This window comes from Pararge aegeria, chromosome 1 (genome assembly GCF_905163445.1).
Source record: "Pararge aegeria chromosome 1, ilParAegt1.1, whole genome shotgun sequence".
In the NCBI taxonomy this organism is placed as follows: Eukaryota; Metazoa; Arthropoda; class Insecta; order Lepidoptera; family Nymphalidae; genus Pararge; species Pararge aegeria.
The window spans coordinates 20,458,465-20,482,082 of record NC_053180.1 but is presented as its reverse complement, the minus strand read 5'-3'; the positions used below and the strand labels follow the sequence as shown (position 1 = coordinate 20,482,082).

General features: G+C 36.4%; 1 protein-coding gene across 1 annotated transcript; it reads left to right on the top strand.

The window, feature by feature from the left end:
- Positions 1–3,756: 3,756 nt before the first annotated feature.
- Positions 3,757–22,315, top strand: LOC120635875. The gene is made up of 15 exons (XM_039907114.1): positions 3,757–3,828; positions 4,941–5,168; positions 5,757–5,921; positions 7,386–7,571; positions 8,958–9,108; positions 9,849–10,083; positions 10,316–10,528; positions 12,657–12,762; positions 17,701–17,895; positions 18,285–18,512; positions 18,808–18,966; positions 19,706–19,891; positions 20,171–20,318; positions 21,016–21,250; positions 22,096–22,315. Exons 1-15 carry the CDS (start codon positions 3,772–3,774, stop codon positions 22,313–22,315), a joined length of 2,712 nt encoding a protein of 903 aa, XP_039763048.1. The 5' UTR covers positions 3,757–3,771.
- Positions 22,316–23,618: the final 1,303 nt, after the last annotated feature.

The following is a 23,618-nucleotide window of genomic DNA, read 5'->3' as shown; positions in this document are numbered from 1 at the left end:
TGTAATAGATACTGAAATGGTTGATGTGAATTTGTGTGGTCAGTACTCAGTAGCTTTAGTACGAGTATCACGACAACAAGCAAAGTAAAGTAAAAATATCTCTACCCAAGTAGTCCCATAGATGGCACTTTAGATGCGTACATGACATGAGAAATGTGTACACGGTAGTGAGATGATCGCGACAACCATATTCGTAAGATGCATATGGTGCGATTCGCCTTTGTATTTTATGTTACTAGCAACATTATTTTTCTATGCTTAGACAAGTTCAAACTGTTGAGTGTTGATTAGAACTCAACTTCAAAATCTTAGCTACTAACGGAAGATGTAAAACTTATAACGTAACTGTGTTTAATATTCATAATAAACAGTTATTATTTAATATTAGAAATGGGATTGTTATTTTGAGTTCCCCATTCCTGTACGTACATTAAATAGACAAATGTTAATGAATTGATGGCGATCAAAGTCAAAGTCAAAAATGTCTTTATTCAAGTAGGCCTTTTATAGGTTGCACTTTTTATGCGTACATTACATAAGAATTACACGGTAGTGAGATGATGGCGATAACCATATTCGTAAACTCAAAAGTAAAGCTACGAGGGCTCCAAACGCGTCCTTGTCTAAGAAGAAGCCCACAACAAACTTAGCCGGGTGTTATTTTTTGTTATCACCATCTCATATTGTCATTTAAAATTTTTAAAAGAGTAACCTGGTTAGAGCAATAATTCACACCAGTAGGCCAATGAATATTGGGGTTTTCTATCAATCAATTCTTTGTACCCGCCCGAACTTTGAAAATTGGCTGCAGCTCCGAAAATCCGATTTGTTCTCTCCAGCTTTCGAGATAAATTACTTTAAAAAAGTCGCAAGTATGTACTGATTAGTATTTTTCGTGAATAGGACATTTTTTTATTCTAAACTGCAATCACACCTGCTGGTAAGTGATGATGCAGTTTAAGATGGTAACAGGCTAACCTGTTAGGGGTATGGCAGTTATATTAAACCCATACCCCTAATCGGTTTCAACACGATATCGTACCGGAACGCTAAATCGCTTAGCAGCACGTTTGTCGATAGAGTGGTAACTGGCCACAGCAGAAACCTAACACCAGCCAGAACGCTTAGAACATTAGACGTAAAATAATTACTGCTAACTGCTAAATGGTATGAAGTGTCCAACCGTTTGTTCGAGAAACCATTCTAAAGTGTATTAGTCGTGTACACGGTTTCTGTATGTTCTTAATTCTGTCGCGTCAGTGTTTCGAAAATAGAATACTACGACGATCGTTATATCGTACTAAGGGGCAGATGCCTGATTACTTGACAACACTAACGATATACTGTTCATAGTGTTACGTGCCATTGACAAATGCTTATTGTATGTTTTGTTTATGACCAGGTTGGAATACATCGGATTTACATACTGTCTTATGTACGCGTAGGTTTAATAACTGAATGCCTCTTTGATCAAGTGGTCAGCATATTCGACTTATGATCACGAGGTCTTAGGTGCGTTTCCGAAGTTTTTCGGTTTAGAAATTCTTAATATGAGCCTGGAGTTAGGATATTATTGCGGTCCAGCCCCGTGCCGCGGAGAGCCACGTGGTGGGTCAGTTCTCTAAAACCCTCTCTCCTATGAGAAGGCAGGCCTGTGCCCACCCGACAGTAGGATGTTAGAAAGCTTCGCAAGGTGGGTCAATTTTCTAATTTTTCTTCCGTGACAGAAAGGAGACACAGAAGCGGGGCCTCCTGTCTCTTTTCTCTATTTTGGTTTTGGAAAAATTGTTTTATTTTTATTCGTATTATGCGTACTTCGTCGTGTGCATATAAATTCTTGCATTATGCGTATTATATTATACTAATGTATTATTAATTGTACTTACTATGTCGAAGGGTCTAGTAGCGACATCTATTACAACAGCAGGAAGCGCCAGGTTAGTTTTGTTGCTTTCGATGCTAGAAAGATGTTGTGCAGACGCGCAATTGCTAGTTGCTAGTTGCAAGTTCAATGATATTACCATAGATGGCGCTATAAATATTTAAAATTGACTCCTTATAATTTTATTAAAGTTTTGGCCAAAAGAACCATTACTGTTACTAAAAAGAACATCGGAGGATATTTGCTTTTGTTTCATTCCTACGTTTTTATATAATTACAATTTTTAATCCCAGCGCGAGTATATGCGACTTCGCCCGCGTTTATTTTCTGTTTTTAAATAACACGAAGAATCCCCTTATTTTCCCAGGATAAAAAGAATTCCAAGGCTGCCTTCATAATGCAAACTATTTCACCAAGTTATGTTTAGCTGTTTAGCTCAGCGATTTGTAAAGCGAGCTCGGAGAACTGACGGACGTTGGGGTTCCAAGGTGCTGGAAAGGAACCCAACGAGGTGGGCAGACGACATCACACGAGTCACTGGAAATAAGCGGCCCAGGACCGTGGGTTTTGGAACTCAATCGATTGAAGTGATGATGATAATGATGATATGCTGACTTGGCTTTTCAAAGGTGAAAGAATGATTAAAAATCTGAAGTAGTTTTATAGTTTATGGATAAAATTGCATTTAAGAACATAAATAAATAAATATACTACGACAATACACACATCGCCACTAGCCCCAAAGTAAGCGTAGCTTGTGTTATGAATATTTTTTTGATAGTCGAATTGATAGTAGTAGTAGTGATTCACTGCCGTGTGTGGCAACAGCGACTAGTTCTGTTTTTTTTTTTTTACATACTTATAATATACAGATAAACACCCAAACACTGAAAAGCATTCATGTTCATCACACAATTTTTTTTCTAGTTGTGCGTATCGAACCCACGGTCTTGGACGCAGACAGCAGATATGTCTCACTAGGATAGATGTGTCGATACTTTCTCAGTGACTCTCATACTAAAGCCCCTTATTCCTATGTGTGTACCTAATTTTGCCAAACTATGAATAAGATACGAAAGACGTGAATTTAAATAACTTTATTTAACTGCCAGCTGTTCAAACTTTGCTTTAGTAGGTATTAATTTTTTAGAATATAAATCAAGCTCTGAAACGCGCGCCGGTAGTTAAGTTTCATTTCATAACCGCTGCGGTAAGTGTGCGTTATTCAATTAATATGGGTATATTTGAGTTTCCTCTACGGCAAAATTTGCACTCATTCAGTTCATGAAACCGTTTCTTTTCAGCGAAATATTATGTGATTTGAGAATGGAGTTGTGCACAGAAATAAATAAGCATAGTTTAGACTCTTTTGTTGTTATATTCTTTATGCTTAATAATAAAACGATTTACCATTCCGGTACGATGTCGCATAGAAATCTATAAGAAGTATGGTTTTTATATAACCTATTAGGTTTGCCCATTATCATCTTAGACTTCATCGTCTAAGATGGTAATTTATGTTCTTACACTTACTCTAATCAGGTGGGATTGGAGACAAGGCCTAACTTATAGAGAAATAAAAAAAGGAAAAAATAGGACGTTGCTTCTCGATCGCCGTTATATTCCATTAGACACCCGCGGGTGTCAACAGTCTGCACTATAATAAATAATTGATATTATGTTTAGAATAGTATTATCTTTTTCCATGGGATACAGTGTGAAAAGGACGACACTACTTTTGGACTTGTGTAAATATTTACTTGTCTCAGATGACGAGGATCCACGTCTCCGGATGCTTCGTTTTGGCAGTCGTGGTAGCAGCGTGGGTCGATGCACAGGCGCCCAGCCTCCCTCAGCTGGACCCCACTGAGTGGTGGGGACCATCTGATATGCAGCATGACATCGATGAGTCCATCAGGCCCTACCAGATTGAATTCAGTGACGAGGTAATTAAACAGAGCAGGTTCTTAACCTCAGAACTCCGTAATTTATTAACCGATCTGAAAAATCTTCTATTTTAAAGCTTGATTTGCTATATAACTAAAACTGTTGTATTTCAATTGTTAACATTTTTCACTGTAAAGTCAATATCACCTGAGAATGCACCGGTATCGGAGCGAAACGTGCTTAGCGGAAGTAGTAAACGTACATTGCGGCAAATCTGTTTGGTGTGGAGTATAAGCATTGAAGAAATTATAAATTACATCGTACAGATTCTTTAATCTGTACGATGTAATTTATAATTTCTTAAAAGCCTTTGCTTTTCGTGGAGCATTGCAAACTAAGCCAGCTGCTATCCAAATCTTATTTTTTTTCACACGTGCTGCTACTTCTAAGGTGGTCCGATTAAAATCAGTGTAGGATCTATTGGTGAGTTCCTGGAGAAATTGGGGTAGCTCTTCCAATATTATATGCGGGTTACTTTTTATTACGTATGCATTTTCTTTCGGAAAGCACCACCTAAAGTTTCGGATGGCCAGCGAACTTTACAATAAAATGTATTTTTGGGGTTGCCATTCGATTACTTCAGTATGGTTGCTAAATCATATTGCAGAATTATTGCCGAAGCTGACTGCCAACTTTCGCCAACCAAGTTGCAGAGGCATCGCAAGAAGAAGAAAAAGGTTGCTGAACCAACCAACAAGCCGATTTGTGTTTTATATTTCTCTACTATGGAAGAGGATGTCTTCGTCGAGCAACAAAATGGGATTCTAATTATGCTAATAATGATCTGCTCATCTTCTTGACACGCACCGCTGGATATGGGTTTTTCGTAGAGGTTTCACACGGTTTGCGCCGCTTGTATCCAGAGACTCCCTGCGAGTTGTTTATGGTGTGTCGCTACCTTTCAGTGCGGGTTTGCCACTTGAACATCTCGATACACATGGGCACACACACACCACTGGAAATCTTGCAGAAAATGTATGAACTCTCTTAAAAAATGTGTGGCGCCCAAGATACAGGCAGGCAGATAGACAAAGAAGAAAAAGTACAGTTTTAGCTTCAGTATCGATTATAGAGCCCAGTGACATGACCTAAAAAGCCCTATTATTTGTAGATGATCCTGGACCTCAAAGACCGACTGCTGAACCATCGAGCTCTTACTCCACCTCTCGAAGGCATTGGTTTCCAATACGGTTGCAACTCCAAAGTGCTGGCGCCCTGGGTAAACTATTGGGCGAATGACTACAATTTCACTGAGAGGGAAGCTTATTTGAATCAGTACCCTCACTTCAAAACAAACATCCAAGGTTTGGACATACATTTCATCTGGATAAAACCTCAGGTATGTAAATATAGAGTTTAAGACAGAATGAGAATTCTTTAGCGGGACCCATTTGTGGTTGTTATCGAATCAGCTTGCACAGAACATTTTTTCGTTACTATTGTCGTATCTAGCTCGCGTCAGCGGTGACGACGAATTTTGCGCCCTACTTGCGATACAAGAATCAATATAAAAAAAAAGATCAATAGATGGCACTTAAGATGCGAACATTAAATAGATTTACAAGTAAAGCTACGAGGGTTCCAAATTAAACCCTGGTTTAAGAAGAGGCCCTCATCTTAGCTGTACCTACATGTATATATAGTACTTAGATATCTTAGTAGCAAAGCTTTATGTGACAGAGCTCGTCCGGGGAAGTATTACCACCATGCTTATTTCTGCCGCTAAGCAGCATTGTTGCAATGCTGTATTAAAGTCTGAAGGGCGTTAGCGCCGGTGTCATTACAGGCGCATGAGGCTTAACACCTACGCCTCAGGTTGATGGACACAGGCCGCACTTTGCAGGATGTGTTGCTTGCATGCCCTGCGAAGTGTTGGTCCATCAATTTTTAACTATAAAAAAAACTGTAATCAATTTGGATCTACCAGGTACCCGATGACGTAACAGTTGTGCCTCTGCTACTGCTACACGGACGTCCGGGCTCCGTACGCGAGTTCTATGACGTCATTCCTTTATTGAGCACTCAATATAAGGAATACAAGTTTGCATTCGAACTTATCGTGCCGAGCTTGCCTGGATTTGGATTTTCTGATGTGAGTATTTATGTACTTCGAGCCAACTATGTGAAATCCTTTTAAAATTTACCGCAAACGATATAAGAAGAATAGTTGTTTCATTTTATATAAGAGACTTTCAAGAACGGCGAGTGTTTTGAAAAAAAATTTTATTACGTGTAGGTTCGAGTAGATACGATGCCTCTTCTTGGGCAACTGGCTTCATTATTTTTATTTGTATAGTACCTTAAAAGTCTCATTGAGTTTTCATAATTCTTTTAAATACCCTCAATATTAGAAGAAAATGAACAAGTTTGAAATATGCATGATGTAAAAGTATTTTTAATAATTCACACACGATCCCCGATGAACAAAGAAGAGTACTTTTCACGATTATGGTAACTGAATCCAGAAAAGAAGTTTCGAATTTGGTTTAAAAGTCAAATTTATTGATTACTTTAGGAGCTACGAGGCAATGAGTGAATTGATAAGTTTACGGTTTATCTTAGAAGATAATTAAATTATCTCTTACTTTAACGGCAAAGGAAAACATCGTGAGGAAACCTGCATGCCTGAGAGTTCTCCATAATGTTCACAAGTGCGTGTGAGGTCTACCAATCCGCACTTGGACAGTATGGTGGACTACAGCCTAAACCATTCTCATTCTGAGAGCACTCCCTTTTTATTTTATTATTTGACAGCCGAGTGACCCGGCTTTCTGAGGCCTTGGGTTCGATTCCCACTACTGGAAAATGTTTGTGTGATGAGCATGAATGTTTTTCAGTGTCTGGGTATTTATATGTATTTTCTAAGTATTTATGTATATAATTCATAAAAATATTCATAAATAACACATGCTAAGCTTACTTTGGGGCTAGATGGCGATGTGTGTATTGTCGTAGTATACATTTATTATTTATTACTATTTATTATTTATTTATTATCCAAAAGTCAAGTATGAATTACTCGACAAAGCAGAAATAATAGAACGCTTAAAATCATTTGGCCTTTGACAAAATAGATAAATATTGTTACTTGCGCGAGCAAGATCCTTTGTCCTGTAATAGGCCAGTAATGGGCAGATGATTATTAAAACTGTAGAAGGATAGCGATGAGGCCACGAAAAGATGCAAACAAACATACCATACAAATATCACTTTATTAATTTACTTTATAAACTATGAAAATATGAACTTATCGTTTTACAACCTCGCAATTTACTTCATAACTCTCCAGAGAACGATCCAACCCGCCAAGAAGAAAACCCAATTTCCCGCCAAAACTCACAGCCGTCCAGGTAGGATCAATAGAAGCAATTTGATTGGTTCCCGCCGTTATGCGTTTACCGGCGTTAACCAATCGGAGAATGACGAACGATCGTCTCGTTCAAAAATAAGATTAAATTAAAAAAATAACAGAGAAGTGGAAATTGTCATGCTAGTTAAATTTAAATCCTAACATGATGAAGTTGATGAACTGCTGATGCAACTATTGTGACTATAGCCACCAGCCCGGCCCGGCGCAGCACCACCGCAGATCGCTGTCATCTTCAAGAACTTAATGGCTAGGCTCGGCCACGACCAGTTCTACATCCAGGGCGGCGACTGGGGCTCCATCATCGGCAGTGCCATCGCTACGTTGTATCCTGAAAATGTGTTGGGCTTCCATTCCAACTTGCTGCTAATGCAGGTATACCTATGGGATTCAGTTTAGTGAATATAAGGTTTTAACGGCTTATCTGGCAAGGTTAAGAGGCAGCACGAAACCTGGCAAATGAAACCTGACTGTATCTCAGAAACACCATGATCCTATGGGGTAGTTTGATAATTTATTGGACGGGAGTAAGTTTTAAGATTTGACTTTTTTACAAATTTTTTTGGACAGTGGTAATTTATTCAGAAAGATTTTTTTGTTTGTTTGTTTGTACCCAATAGGCTCTGAAAGTACTAGACCGATTTTCAACCATTTCGTCGCCAAAAGAAAGCTAGACGATCCAAAAATTTGGGATTCTTAAAATAATTGCAATAATGTAACCCAAAGTAGCAAAATTTTGCCTACGGAATTCATTACTAGGCGTGCGCTGAAGAAACTATTGGTGATACATAAAAACAATGTAGATTAAAGTACTCATTATAACTTTTAAAAAATGTCCCCGAAGGAATATATCTTAGTATCATAGCAGCTTTTGTATTTTAAAACTTTATTAGATCGCCGGTAGAAACAAAAATGGGTTACATTAGTATCGCAGTATTAATATTTCTTATTTAAATAAATGGTTTTATCATCAAGGATATGTATACAGCAGTAAAATACTTTTTAATTCATTGTAATCGGACGTTTAGTTTAGAAGTTATCGCGAGTTAAAAAAATTTAACCCATTCTATTTACTAAAAGAATTGAAAAAATATTTATCAAAACTAGACCCGTTAGTTTTTCGAATTCCTTTTGTTAAATAAATTAAGAAAATTTGTTAGAACATGCTAATCTCTGAAACCACCAATCAGATTTAAATATTTCTTATGCATTTCTTACCGAATAGCAAAATGGCTCTAGGCAATGATGCTATGACCCTTAGGAGTCGGAAAACAGGCAGTCGTTGCAACGCGATGGATCGAAGAATTTCGAATAAGAATTTCTTAAAGTATTTGACGTTATGTAAATCGTATGAGAATGCCGGATGTAGTACGGGATTTGGTTTCACATAGTACTTATAAGGTGCCTTCTTGGAATTTATCTCATTTTGAAGGGTTTAATTAATACATTGCCAAAAACATTAAAACTCTAGTTCGCCGGATTTCAGAGTTAGATGCAAATACAGTTAGTGAATTAAGGTTATTTTTGACACATGTGATTATTGTACCTACCTATTGATGGTACTGTTAAAAATATATAAGAAACACTAATCTATTTTATCAAAAGATTTTTTAACCGTCGAAGAGGATTGGGATTTGAAATAAAAACTTAACTTTTGATACCGATTTAAATGAGGCACCAAACGGCATTCTCCTTGTTCCGGCATTCTCCAAAATAAAATAATACAAGCAATAACTTAAACATTTTATTTCAATAAACCAGAACAGTTGTACGGAAACGAAAACGCTAGCCAGGGTAATGGTTGCCGCACTCCAACTATATTCGTCTGAAGCTGCAAAAATTAATAACCTTACGAATGTCATAGAAGAGACTGGTTACATACATGAACAAGCCACGAAGCCTGAAACTTTGGGTAAGTTTTCATCATCATCTTCAGCTTATTACTGAAGAATTAATCAATGAAAAGGTTGGTGTAAAGCTGTGGCACGGCATAAGATAGAAAAAATATTGTTAAAATGTAGGTAGCATTTGATTTTGAAAAAGGAAACTGGTAGAATCTGTATTTCAAACCGGTGATGGTTGGAGGTAGTAGTCAATACAAACAGACCAATCTCACGTTCTAGAAATACTTTTAAAGTAAGCCTATTTGGAATAAAAGAATAATGAATTTAGTCTTTAAATGATGGGTTTGGCTTCCATTCGGACATTATAGGGAGAGATTTAAAAAACATAATATTGTAATGTACCTCCTTGGTTATAATTTCATTATGGTTATATATTCATGTTATACTAACCGAAACTTAAATCTTTGTAGGCATAGCTAAACCAATGCAATCTGGGTTGAGGTGTCTCTAGAGACACCGCTATCATAAACATCTAAATCAACGTGTGCTCACGAATTATTTAATAAATCTTTGACATAATCACTGTATCAGTGGGTAGAGAGAGAGAGAGTATTTGAAGGTCTGGGGACTTGCAGGGCAAGCGTGAACTGCGAAAAACTTCCGCCCGAGTTTTAACCTCGCGATTCAGTATATTCCATGTACAGAATTACTCTTAACTCGTACTGTGCATGATTTTATTTGCAGTTTTCGCCTGTTTATTTTGCGCAGTGCTTCCTTGCTGTATTCTAAAGTTTACATTCTTAAACAGGGGCAAGTCTTTCGGACTCAGCAGTAGGTTTCCTCGCCTACATGCTGGAGAAGTATTCCACCGGCACGAAGATAGAACATAGAGACCTCGAAGATGGCGGGCTAGACTACCGCTTCAGCAAAGATGAACTCCTGGACAACATCATGATTTACTGGTGCACGAACACCATCACCACCTCGATGAGGATTTACGCTGAGTTTTTCGGCAACAAGAACCGAGAGTTTGCTATTGATGAGTGAGACTTTTATTATTTTAATAAATACTAGTTTCACTTGTGCGTCAGTGCTCGGATAGTTGATAAAGCTGTGGGAAAAGATACATTTTTATCCTTTCCTCTTTCTTACAACAATAATAAATATTTGTGCAAAAAATACACGCATGTTTCCTTCTACTAAAACTACTTAGTTAAAATAACTTTTCAACAAAATTTTAATAACAATGTCAATATTTCTCTTTTCTTTCAACAGATACCCCACTCCGGTACCTACCTGGAGTATCCAAGCTAAGAACGAGTTCCTGGGCATGACAAAAAGCAAGCTAAAATACCCCAACCTTCTCGGAGTCACTCTTCTTAACGACGGAGGTCACTTTTTGGCTTTCGAGCTACCCAAGGAGTTCGTGGAAAATGTCTTCCTAGGCATGCAGGCAATCATGGACTACCGTAACCAAAGAACTGAATTGTAAAGATTGTTTTCGTCCATTAAACAGTAAATAAATTGTATCGTGGCATTATTCTCCTTAAAGGTGTATAAATATTTATCCTTCTTAATCGTTGATCTACGAGTGAGACACTATTGTAATAAAAGAGTTATCAATCGGCCACCTACGATACGGCGATTGAGGGCGGTGATCGGAATTTGCGTCAATATGTATATGATTAAAAAATTAAGACATTCAAATAGTTGATTACCTAAAGAGTAGCTAAAGCGTGACAAGTTCACGTTTCATGACGTTTAGTATTCTATGTTAAATTGCAGATTGACGCTTACGCCTGTGTGACGTTTTTTAATTATAAATTACTGTACGGAACTGTAAGGATTTCTGGGATAGAAAGTATCTTACTGGCCTAATAAAAAAATTTGCCAAGATCAGATTAGCTGTGAACCTGTTCATAATTATCAAAATCGAAATTAAAAGATCCTACCTCTACCCAGAGGCCACATCTAAAATATATACATTTAGCGTGCCTATCAATATCTGTGCAGTGGTCGGTTTAAAATGGCCGCTATAAAAACAATATAATTGAGTAACAACAACAATGACACACTAGCAATTATTATATTAATAGACTAGCGGACCCGCGCGACTTCGTCCGCGAATGAGTCGACTTTAAAAAATAGTCGTGTGTTGTCGCGGACTGTTTTATAGAACTTTAAAGAAACAACAATTCCGACAATTCTGATATACTTACTGCATACTTCCGTCGTTTGGCGTAACGTTTACCGTTCACGCATAGCACGGATCAGAATCTCTTAAGAAGGATATTTTTTGCAATTTCTGTAACATTTCTCATTAATGATAGTAGCGTGATGTTATATAGCCATAATTGTTTCTGCAAATCGAAAAAAAAAAAAACGAAACAGCATTTTCTGAGATTAGCGCGTTCAACCAAACAAAATTTAAAAGCTTTATAATATTTCAACTATGCCTAACCAAAAAACCACGTCCATCTAAAACTCCGTTGCACCGATTTTGAAAGACAAATGCGGAAAAAATAGTGATGCTATCCTGTAGAAGCTGTTTGCTTTTCCAGGATAAAAAGAAGCCTATGAGCTATTCCAGACTATATTGTAGGTATCTCTGCCAGATTTCAGCCAAATCAGTTTATTCGTTCTGGCGTTAAAGCGTAACAAATATCCATACATACCATACATCCAACCATCCATGCATCTATCCTCACAAACTTTTGCATTTATAATATTAGTAGGATGGTACGCATGCATTCGATCGTTGTCCTTAATGCCTTGCGACTTTCTGTTATCTGTGAAGAATTATGTCCTTGATCTCCGACAATATTCATCAGATCTTCATTAAAATTAGACAATACATGTTTGGTAGTGTACATTGTCAAATAAAAAAAGAATTAATAAAATCGGTGCAAATTTAACAGAGATATGAAGTAAAATTGATAAAAAAAAACATCTCATTCCCCGGAGGAAACTTATTGTTTATCGGGATAAAAAGTATCCTATATGTTGACCCGGGATATCAGCTACCACTCTACCAAATTTTATTTCAATCCGTTCAGTAGTTTTCACGTGATGCCCGGACAGACAGACAAAAATTAAATAAAAATCAGTTTTGGACTTAGTATCTATTATAAAGCATCCCCCGGTCAAAATTTTTAAAATATATTAAATGAACAGAAATTTTCCAGTTACAGTTTTATTACAAGTATAGATTGGATAGAAAGCAGGCGTTATTTTGCGGAAATCCATAATATATTATGAAAATTAAGCTTAATTTTCATAAAATTACCACTGACTCAAATTTGCAGGAAGGTTATAAAAAACCCTCCGGTTTAGGTTGCTAATTTTGAGATGTAATAAAAATACTATTCCCATACTATTACATGGCCCAACTGATGTTAAGTAGAAAACTATCGCCCATTAACAAAGCAACACTTCGCAGGGCGTGTTCAAAGAGCCACCTTGTGTCCCTCAACCTGACGCATTTTTTCATGCGCCAGTAATTACACCGGTAACCACACTCACAAGAACATGGCCATAATACTTACCTGGACGAACTCTTTTACAAGAAGCTATATTACTACGTAAAATCAATGAGTTTTTGTTAATTCTACTGCAGACTACTCACATTGCTGACGTTATTTGAATCTTCAGTACTTCTAGACGTTGAAAGTGCTCTTAAGGATATTGCTTTAAACTGTGTTATGCCTTTTGTAGCTTTTGCAGTACTTACATCTCTATCTTGTTGCTCTTACTGTTTTTAAAAGTCATCTTTTGCGTCATTTTTGGATCTTGCACCCTTTTCGTCTAATTCGGCTCTTGGATCTGTTGCAGCTCTTGGAGCTTTTTTAACTGTAGCACCTTTTGCGTCATTTTTGTGGGCTCTTGTATCTGTTGTGGTTCCTGGAGTCCTTCCAACTCTTGCATTTCTCTTGCCTTTTGCATTTCTTTTACAGCTCTGGGAACTATAAAAAAAGAAACGTTAGAGTTATAGGAACTGAAATAGCTAATAAGCCAAGAGGCACCTTTTAGGAGTATTTCCTTTCTTTGAGCTCTTAAACTTGATGCAGACCTCGCTGCTCAAGCACTTTGAGCACCCGTTATGCCTCTAGCTTCTTCTAGTATTATCTTAAGTAAAGAGCTATGATTAATTTTTATTTTCAGCCCAGAATTGCGTTATAGATTAATAAAAGTTCAAAAGAGCTTCTATACGCCTATTTATTTTTGTAATAAATACTACGAAATTAGATATAGACGTTTATGTACATATCATCATCAAAATTTATGACTGCCGGAAACACCTGAGCATACATATCATATCAAAGCATTTTATTAGCCATATTAATACAATGAATATATATTTAGGCTTTCTTGAAGGCAATTATTTGTAAATAATTCGCTACACATCTGGAATAATAAAACGAATTCATAAGGTAAGAATGTTTAATGTAAATTTAACAATACCTACAATGCTAGCTAGCTTTTCTTAGTTACGAGGAACCGGAACAAATTTTTTTTTTAAATTCGAATGAATTTCTTTCAGATGAGTTTCTTCTTTGATAAGTTTTAGATAACATTATTACATTATTTACATTTATTATATATACTAAATTATAGCTGAATGAGTCGCGAATCTGAAGTGGGCGGGGCACATAGTTAGGAGTACCTATAAAAATTGGGGTCCCGGGGTAGGTGCTGGAACGAAGCGTTGGTCGACCGCCAACAAGGTTGACAGACGACTTCAAACTAATCGCCGGAAACGAAATCTCTATAAAAGACCTATGTCCAGTTCTGCTGCCATGCTCATTTCTGCCCTAGGCAGCATTGTCGCAATTCTGGGTTGCGATCTGATTGGCGTGGTTGCCGATGTAATAACAGGCATATCGGGCATCAGGTTGACCTGCGGAGTGTTGCTCTGTTTATAGTCGATAGTTTTCCGCTTGCCATCAGGTGGGCTATCTGCTTGGTCCATCAATTAATAATTATAAAAAAAATGCATTTTTGCTCCCGTGATTGCTTATGTCACGTTCTAAACAATTAAAAAAAAAAAGTTTATGTATATTATTCATGAATATATTCATCAGTCATCTTAGTACCCATAACACAAGCTACGCTTACATTGGGGCCAGAAGGCGATGAGCGTATTGTCGAAGTTTATTTATTTACATTAAGTATTTAAGTATTCTAAGAATTCTATTAAGAATCTTGTTGAACCTAAATAATGTAGTAATATTCCCCCCCCCGTTCAATCGAATGGAATTTTAAGACAACAATGCCGCGTATACACCGATTGTTGATATGGGTTTGATGCACAATACTAACCATTAGCAGGTTAGCCCGCTACCATCTTACACTGAATCATCTTTTACCATTAGGCGAGATTGCCGTCTAGCCCACAAACCTCTATTGGAGAAGCGGGTTGGTTTATGCTATTAAAAATGTCTGTCCTATTAGAGACGAGGCCTGTGTCCAACAATGGAACGTTAATAACGCTATAAATAAATAACGCTATTCGTTCTATCTACAAAATGGGTCCGAGAGAGTCATTGAGAGATAAATTTAAAGATTTTAAAATAATGACAGTGTATAGTCAATACATATTTGAAAATTTAATGTACGTTCATAAAAACATTTCTAAATTTAAGAAAAAATGTGACTGCAATAATTTAAACATTAGAAGTAAGAATAAACTTACAGTGCAATATACTAGGTTACATAAAATTCATAATTCGTTTAAAGGAAATTGCATACAATTCTACAATAAACTACCAATTGTAATCTTGGAGATGTCTCTTAAAAAGTTTGTAATACACGTAAAAAGTTCAAAGTTTGTATTAAACGTACGCTTATAGAAAAGTCCTATTATAGTATAAAGGACTAAGTAAACGATAAAAAAGCTTGGGTGTAAATTAGTGCTCTAACCAGGTTGCTCTTCTAATAATTTAGTAGTACCTTAGTACCCATAACACAAGCTACTCTTACTTTGGGGCTAGTTGGTGTATTGTTGTAGTATATTTATTTATTTATTTATTTACAGATGATGAGATTGCTAAGACTAACCCGTACTGAAAAATAAAGTCATTTATGTAAAACTCTTTAATATATGTGACAAAAGTGCTTGCCACTTGTTACTGCGAGCCTCAGCGCCTCAACTGTTCAAATACTTTTCTATATCATTAACTTACGTGTGGGGTAATATTTTAAGACTACGCATAGTTTGTTTGAATTATTATACAAGATCTATAAGAAAAGTTTATTCTAACAAAGTCTTTAGGGGGGTCATGCCTAAGTAAGTAATTAAAGAAGAATCCTAGACATACATTTACCTTTCACCAATCGATTTTCACTAGGCAACTCATATAACCTAACGTGTCTATGGTTCTTACCACAAAGTGTGGTATTTTATGTTTGTATTATCGCATTTTCAATTATTCGTATGGATTTGAAGGTGACAAAAACTGAATTTAAACTTTTTTCATCTGACAAGTCCCCTAAACGTTACGATCCGCAGAATTGTTATCGTAACTTTAGACGACGTTAGACATCACATAAGCGTTCGCGAAATGTTTTTTTTCTCTAGGATTTTTTTTATCCACACTGCGCCATCTAGCCCCAAAGTAAGCGTAGCTTGTGTTTTGGATACTAAGATGACTGATGAATATTTTTATGAATAACATACATAAATACTTATAATATAAACACCCAGCCTGGAAAACATTCATGTTCATCATACAAACATTTTCCAGTTGTGGGAATCGAACCCACGGCCTTGGACTCAGAAAGCAGGGTCGCTGCCCACTGCGGCAGTTGGCCGTCGAATAATCTAAATAAACCGCTGGCTTTAACGGTGAAGGAAACCTGATTTATGATAATGATGATGATGATGATATTTGTGTATAAAATTATCAATTTGCTAATGATTTTTCTATGCCTTAAAATAAAAAGTCTAATACTATAATTATTTTAAAGTGAAATATCAGCATCTCAATTCCACTGTATCCAATGACTTGTAGAGCCGCTAATGGCTTTTGTGAGATCAAAACTAGAACCATTATTTCTTGTACTAAAAGCTTTTTACGTCTGATCCGTTTTAAAATTTCACCCTGTAAACCAATACTGCTATATAATAACGCAATATATTGCTTCATTTTGATTACTTTTAATAGGAATTTGTGGTGAGTGTATTTTATGTTTTTTTTTAAATCAAATTTAAGTTAACAATAATTCAAATAACATTATATAGTTAAGTAATGGAATTGTTTTCAGTTACCTTTTTTTTTGCTTGTATTTACACATTAGATTACATAATATATTTCCCGAGTTTAGGTTCAATCTTTTAAAGTCAAAGTCCCATTTGCAGGATTACTACTGGATTACTGGATTTTAAAATTTCGACAAGATTTGAATGCGGTCATAGTAAATGAATTCGCTTTTTCAAATTATAGAGTAGATGAGTACATTTAAACGAGCATATGAAGTAATGAACCAAAGCAATAAATCATTTTTGCATGTATACTAAAAGCGACTTAGTCATTAGGTGTTTCGTAATTTTCGTTTTGTTCTATTTATAAATAAGAATAATGTGTAGTTTTGTAGTCTCATCCGAAACTACAGGATACGAAAAAGTTAGCATTACATACTTCACATGCTATCCGTGATCTAAACATTTTGGGTGTAAGTAATTCTTCACCAAATAGCACTGGGCTAGGGGGTGGACTAGACCCCTCTCATCGTGAGAGAAGACCCGTGCCCTGTAGTGAGCCCCTAATGAGCAGCTATGACTATGAAGTAATTCTTCATCCAATATGGCGGGCACCAAAAGCAACAAACCAAATATTTTTATGAACTTATGACGTTCATAAATGAATGAATGAATGAATGAATGAATGATTTATTTATTTTATCCACATTTCTTATAAGAATGAGTACAATATAATATTGCTTACGGGCTATTTTGTTACACATTAATAATGTGGGGACTGATGCTTGAACTAGGTAGAACCTGTATCTCAAGCCACCAGGCCCTTTCCTAAGGATAAAGTATCGAGGATGAATATTATATAGTTTAAGTAATGTTATAATCACAGTTATTCGGTAATATTTAAATTTAAGTAAATTTAAGTAACTTTGTGTTCAATATTTTAAATAATGAATTTATTTATTTTAACAGAAGATTTAACTTATGCAAAGATCTTAGATTTATTAGAATGAATAGTAATAATTTATTTTAAATTGTAATGTCTTATAAAATGTAGTTTATAGTTTTTCATACGTGTATGTGTGTGTGGAGTGTGTAATTGTGTGTGTGTGTGTGGAGTGTGTAATTGTGTGTGTGTGTGTGCAAATGAAAAGTTTTGCATTAAATTTGAAAAAAATGGAGGAAAAAATGAGGTAACTGTAAATATTACTAGTATCTCAAGTAGGCCTTAATATAAGCACGTTTGAAACGTCAAGTATGTCTGTTTGTAGTCACAAACATAAACAGACATACTTTGGAAGGCAGATTCTACCGAGGAGAAGCCGGCAAGAAAATCGGTTGCTCTTTGCAACATTTTACAGTTTCACAATCATTGTTCTATCTTGTGTTATCTCTATCGATGAAAGCGGAGCGGCATGCTTCCAGGCAACTTTGTCATTACCTTATTTTTCTTCCTCTGTTTTAGATGGCAAAGTTATCCATGATATGGGGCCTCGTCTTAGTCGTCGGGGCAACAGCGTGGGTCGCCAATGCTCAGTCATCCGGACTACCCCAGCTGGATCAGAATGAGTGGTGGGGCTCACAGGTGTTGTTGAAGGATTCAGCCACGCTGCAGTCCAGAAAAACCATCAAACCATTCCATGTTACTTTTAGTCAAGAGGTTGGTTCACGATTTTATGTAACTTTTTAATTATTGGACAGAAGCAACCGTTAGTTTTCGGAATTCCATGATGTACAATGAACATGAATCTGTTATGTACGGTGGTTTATAATTAGAATACACCAAACAGATCTTCAACAACGTACTCTCTACGTGAGGTAGGGTAAAAGATAATGCAACAATCAATTTTAAAAATACTGTTATGGACGCCTCTAAGTGATTCAGCGTGCCGGTGCGATGTCGCGTAGAAACCGACTCTGGGTATGGTTTAATATTACTGCCATACTCCCTAACAGGTTAGCCCGTCACTATCTTAGACTGCATAGTCAGTTAACCAGGGGAAATTTGCAGTCAATGTCTAATTTTGAATTTGAATGTATCTATTTCAGATGATAGATTATCTCAAGAGACGCATCTCAAACCACCGCAGCTACGTTCCACCACTAGAGGGTACCGCCTTCGAATACGGGTTCAACCCTGACCAGATCGGCACGTGGGCGGACTACTGGGTCAATGAATACAACTTCACGACCGGGGAATCCGTGCTCAATCAGTTCCCGCAGTACAAGACGAACGTACAGGGCCTGGATATGCACTTTATCTGGGTTAAGCCTGAGGTAAGGTTTTCATTGCATAACTCTAGCAGAAACACTTAACAATGAAAGTCATAATGCTGATAATTAGGGGAAAAAAAGTAGTGAAGAAATCCGCCATCTTGTGGCGGTGGCCATCTTGGACCGATATTCATCAAACATAGAACACTCTCGACTAATTTAACTTGCAAACAAAGAAAATAAAATCATTATTGGTTCATCCGTTTGGTAAATACGGACACACACAGACACGTCAAACTTACAACACCCCGTCGTTTTCGCGTCGGTGATTGAAAAAGCATTTCCGTAAATTCCTCAGGTACCCGATGGCGTGACTTCCGTGCCCCTCCTGCTATTGCACGGCTTTCCTGGCTCCATTCGAGAGTTCTTTGAAGCAATCCCTTTATTGACGACACCGACCAATGGATTGGTGTTTGAAGTTATTGTCCCAAGCTTGCCGGGATATGGATTTTCAGATGTAAGTTCTCGTTATAATGTATGCGTCCCACTAAAGTATTTTTCTTTTTTGGTTTAACTCGATTCAATACATCAGCAGCTCAGGAGGTATCGCGTCGTTGAGTCTCTTTTTATGACTGAAGTTTAATGCAGTCGTATTTAAGTAAGCTACTCCCTCATAATTCAATATTTACCTAGTTATCAAAAGTTTTATATTATATTAATTTAATTTATATATTCGTGTAACATATTTGTGTCACACTACAAAGTTTGGTAAATAAGAGAAGAATAAAATTCAAGGATCAACAAGCTGCCTTATCGCTTAGTTGCAATACACATTTCACGACAATTACTGTTACATAATTTTGTGATTTTCCAAATGACAATTATCTTCACGACAAGCAAAAGCATAATTTAATGTACCGAGTGCATAATATGCACTCATTTTGTTTGAATGAAACGCGGTGTTTATACTAAGTAACTCTTTTTAATGCCAAAAATCATGTCTATTGTTTTTTTCTTAGACGTGAATGAAGGATGATTTTTCTTGCTAAAGTGAAAATTTGATGGTATTCTAGGACTAAAAGTGGCCTTTGTTATTCTCCGTTTTTCAACTGTCTTTATGCTTTATGGTAGATTTGTTAGGTAAACTAAATAAAGGAACTAATACACTTTAGCATTTATAATATTAGTAAGGACTGTCATTAGTTTTGTACTGTAGTGTTACGTCACAAATAGTATCTATATGGTTTTGTCCTCAGGGAGCAGTACGTCCAGGCATGGGACCCGCACAAATAGCAGTAATCCTCAAGAACTTGATGAAAAAAATCGGCCACCAAAAGTTTTATATCCAGGGTGGTGATTGGGGATCTGTGATTGGCAGGGCTATAGCCACTCTGTACCAGGATGACGTGTTGGGCTTTCACTCCACAGCCCTGACTGTATTCGTATGTATTTTATTAAAAAACTAACTGCTCTAGACTCTAGACTGCTGGGTCGTATTGAAATGTTATATCCGCTCACATAGACGTACGTATGTTAATTGGATTTTTTATAAATATCGTTTTATTGTGTTATTATTATAATTAAAAATCATCGTTTATTTTTTATTTTTGACAGGACGTTAGATAAAATAATTTAGTTAAGATCGTTAAGATCATAGGTTCTGCGTTAAGATACAAAAGTTTGATTGGAACTTTAAAGATCAACTTTTTTTTGAAATACAGAACAGCTGCGCGGAAATCCTGAACTTGCTGGGAGGCTACATCGCCACACTTCAAGTGGAAATTCACCAATACAACAGAACCGCTCTAACTAACATCGCAGAGGAAACTGGTTATGTACATCTGCAGGCCACAAAGCCAGATTCTGTGGGTGAGCTATCTCAACGCGTTAATAATCTATCTGTGTCTATTTCCGCTTTCATATTATGTTCGGGTTTTAAAAACTCAAAAGGCATAAACTGACTTAAAACAGAACACTATAAACAGTCATTGATATCTGACCGAGCCTCGAGGCGTGGCCGTATTAGGCTAATTATAAAATTAATTATAAACACATCTCGCAAGGTTTAAGACCTTTTCATTAAATAAAAATATATTGAGTGAAGTTGCGATTTGAAATGATCTCTGTCGTAACTCTACTTTAGACCTTAAATAAAATAAATAATAAATAAATAAATAAATATACTACTACACTCCACACATCGCCATCCAGCCCCAAAGTAGGCGTAGCTTGTGTTATGGGTACTAAGATGACTGATGAAGATTTTTAAATGAATAATATACATAAATACTTAAAATATACATATACTATAAACACCCAGACACTGAAAAACAGTCATGTTCATCACACAAACATTTTCCAGTTGTGGGAAACGAACCCACGGCCTTGGACTCAGAAAGCAGGGTCGCTGCCCACTGCGCCAAGCGGCCGTCTTGGGCTAAAATGATCCAATTGTATGTTATACTCCAGGCAAATTTGTTTTTTTTTTATTTGGAGATCCGTGCCCTGTAATCCCGGTAACAGGTTGACAGTGATAATGATAGAAAGTAATAGAAAAACTTTGCAGGAATCAGCCTCTCAGACTCGCCGATCGGTCTTCTCACCTACGTACTTGAAAAGTTTTCTACGTGGACCCATCCAAGCAACCGGCTCCGACAAGATGGAGGGCTGTTCAACCACTTCACCCGGGAGCAGATGATTGACAACCTCATGATCTATTGGATGACCAACAGTATGACCACGGCGATGAGGCTGTACGCTGAGTATTTCAGCAGGGCGCACCGAGGGTTAGGATTAGACGAGTGAGTTATCAAATCTTTTTTTTCTTTTTATGTATACTAGTAGGAACTGAGTTTTACATTTAAATTACATTTCCATTTCCCGAAGAAAACTTATATGTTGTCCCGGAATATCAACTACCCAATACCAAATTTTATTTAAATCCGTACAGTAGTTTTCACGTGATGCCCGGACAGACAGACAGATAGACAGACAGTCAGACAGACGAAAATTAAATCATAATCTGTTTTGGAGTCAGTATTGATTATAAAGCATCCCCCGATCAAAATTTTCAAAATATATGAAATGTACAGAAATCTTCCAGTTACAGTTTTATTATAAGTGCAGATAGACACCACCAAAGCAATAACAAGGCAGCGTATACAATCTGGCGGTCTTAACGCTACATAGCGATCGCTTCCAGGCAACCAAAAGCTTTTTTTTCTCATATCGTGTTGGCATCGATAAATGACCATAACGTGTTGGCTTTGATAAATGACCATAACGTGTTGGCTTCGATAAATGACCATAAAACACAAGAAGATTCTTCCAACTCGAACCACTAGTTGCTGAAATCAGTGCTTTCAACCATACGAACTCTTTAGCTTTATAATATCAGTGTAGATTATCTTGGCCTAATGTCTTAAGTTTTTTAAAAATTCCCTGAACCTGTTGTTTTTCCGAAGTAAAAAATATGTCTATGCTATTTTTGTTTTCAAGAATGATGGAGCGGTCGGGACAAACAAAAATAAAAAATAAACGAACCTTCTTAACACAATCAATTCGGCATTTATAATATAACTACTGAGTTGTCCATTTATATATTTAGTTTTAGTTACCTTAAAGTTATTTTTTTTTGTATGTCCAGACACCCAACGAAGGTGCCCGTGTGGAACATCAAGGCTCCCAACGATCTCTTCCCCCAGCCTCTAAACAAGATGAAGTTCCTCAACGTCGTAGGAGTCACAGTTCTGAATGACGGAGGTCACTTTTTGGCCTTAGAGCTACCCGAAGCTTTCGCCGCTGATGTCTTCAAAGCTGTGGAAGCATTCAAAAAGTTCCATGCGAACAGAAGAACTGATTTGTGATGTTATTGGTTTTGTTAATAAAGCAGTTTTATGCGAAGTGGTTTTAATCATTCATCAGATTCCGTGAAACACTGAAAATATTTAAAAACCGATCTCACTATCACTTTTCGCAGATGATCTAAAAATGTATCGCGCCGTTACAAATTAATATAATTCTGCATTAATAATAATTTTATTAACTGGTGTAATAATTATTTTATGGCATTAGACTCCGATAGATGCTTGCACATCATTAGGAAAAAAAATAACAAATAATGCATCGATTATGCATATAATGACATACCGTTACGGGAAGTAAATGTTGTCGTGACTTGGGCGTACTTTTTGATAGCTCACTCTCTTTTCGATAAAATTTTCACACAATCGGGAAAAAGCTTCAAAATTGTCAGGTTTTATATCCCGTCAGATGAAATTGTTCAGAGACCCATTTTTATTAATTAATATCTATTATTCTTTGGTACGTAGTATACTAGAATACTGCAGTCCAGTATGGTGCCCCACATATAATGCACATAGTGTCCGATTGGAACGCGTTTAAAAACGGTTTATCTACCACCTAGTGCATAACGATAGCAAATCTTGTGAGTTGGTCTCGTACGATTAAGTAAGTAAGTATCTCGTAAGTAAAATGCTAGACACGACATTTTTTTTACAAAGTCATCAGTGGAGACATTGAAGAATCGGAACCCATTTCATTTACCTTTTTGTCGGACCAAGGCAGGCATGCGTCTGTCTTTCGAATTAGCTCACTTTTAAATACTCACAGAAGCAGTTCTTTGACCTCATTCAAAAAACCTGTCAAACATGTACTTACATAACTTAAATTTATTTAATATTCATATTACTTTTTTATCATCTCTTTTCTTTGTATGGTTGCAGGTATTTTTAACTTTTGCTTTGTTAGTTGATTAGCTTTTCGATTATTTTAATTAAACATCATGTGGTCATATGTAGAAGGTTTCAATCTCTTTTATTTTGTTACGTCATTGGTTGTTACCAGTTTAATGATCCAATAAAAAAAAGAATGAACATACTTCCTGATTAAATTTTTTTTTATCTTTTTTTCTTGTTCATAGGTTGCCTGGCAGAGATCGCTATTAAGCGATATAGCCGCCTCTTGTATTCTACTTCTTGCTTTATGTTTCTGTTTTTATTATATTTTTGTATATTATCTTAATGTTGTGGTATACAAATAAAGAGTTAAATAAATAAATATTTTTATATTTTGGGGTTTAGGACTATAATTTAGGTGATATTAGTCATAATAGTTGGGACTGAATAAACAATGTTGTTGGAGCTGAAG

Coding starts and splice junctions, on each gene's coding strand:
- LOC120635875 (XM_039907114.1), top strand. CDS start 3,772: ATGCAGCATGACATCGATGAGTCCATCAGGCCCTACCAGATTGAATTC. Junction 5,169..5,756: donor TCATCTGGATAAAACCTCAG/GTATGTAAATAT, acceptor TGGATCTACCAG/GTACCCGATGACGTAACAGT. Junction 7,572..8,957: donor CCAACTTGCTGCTAATGCAG/GTATACCTATGG, acceptor TCAATAAACCAG/AACAGTTGTACGGAAACGAA.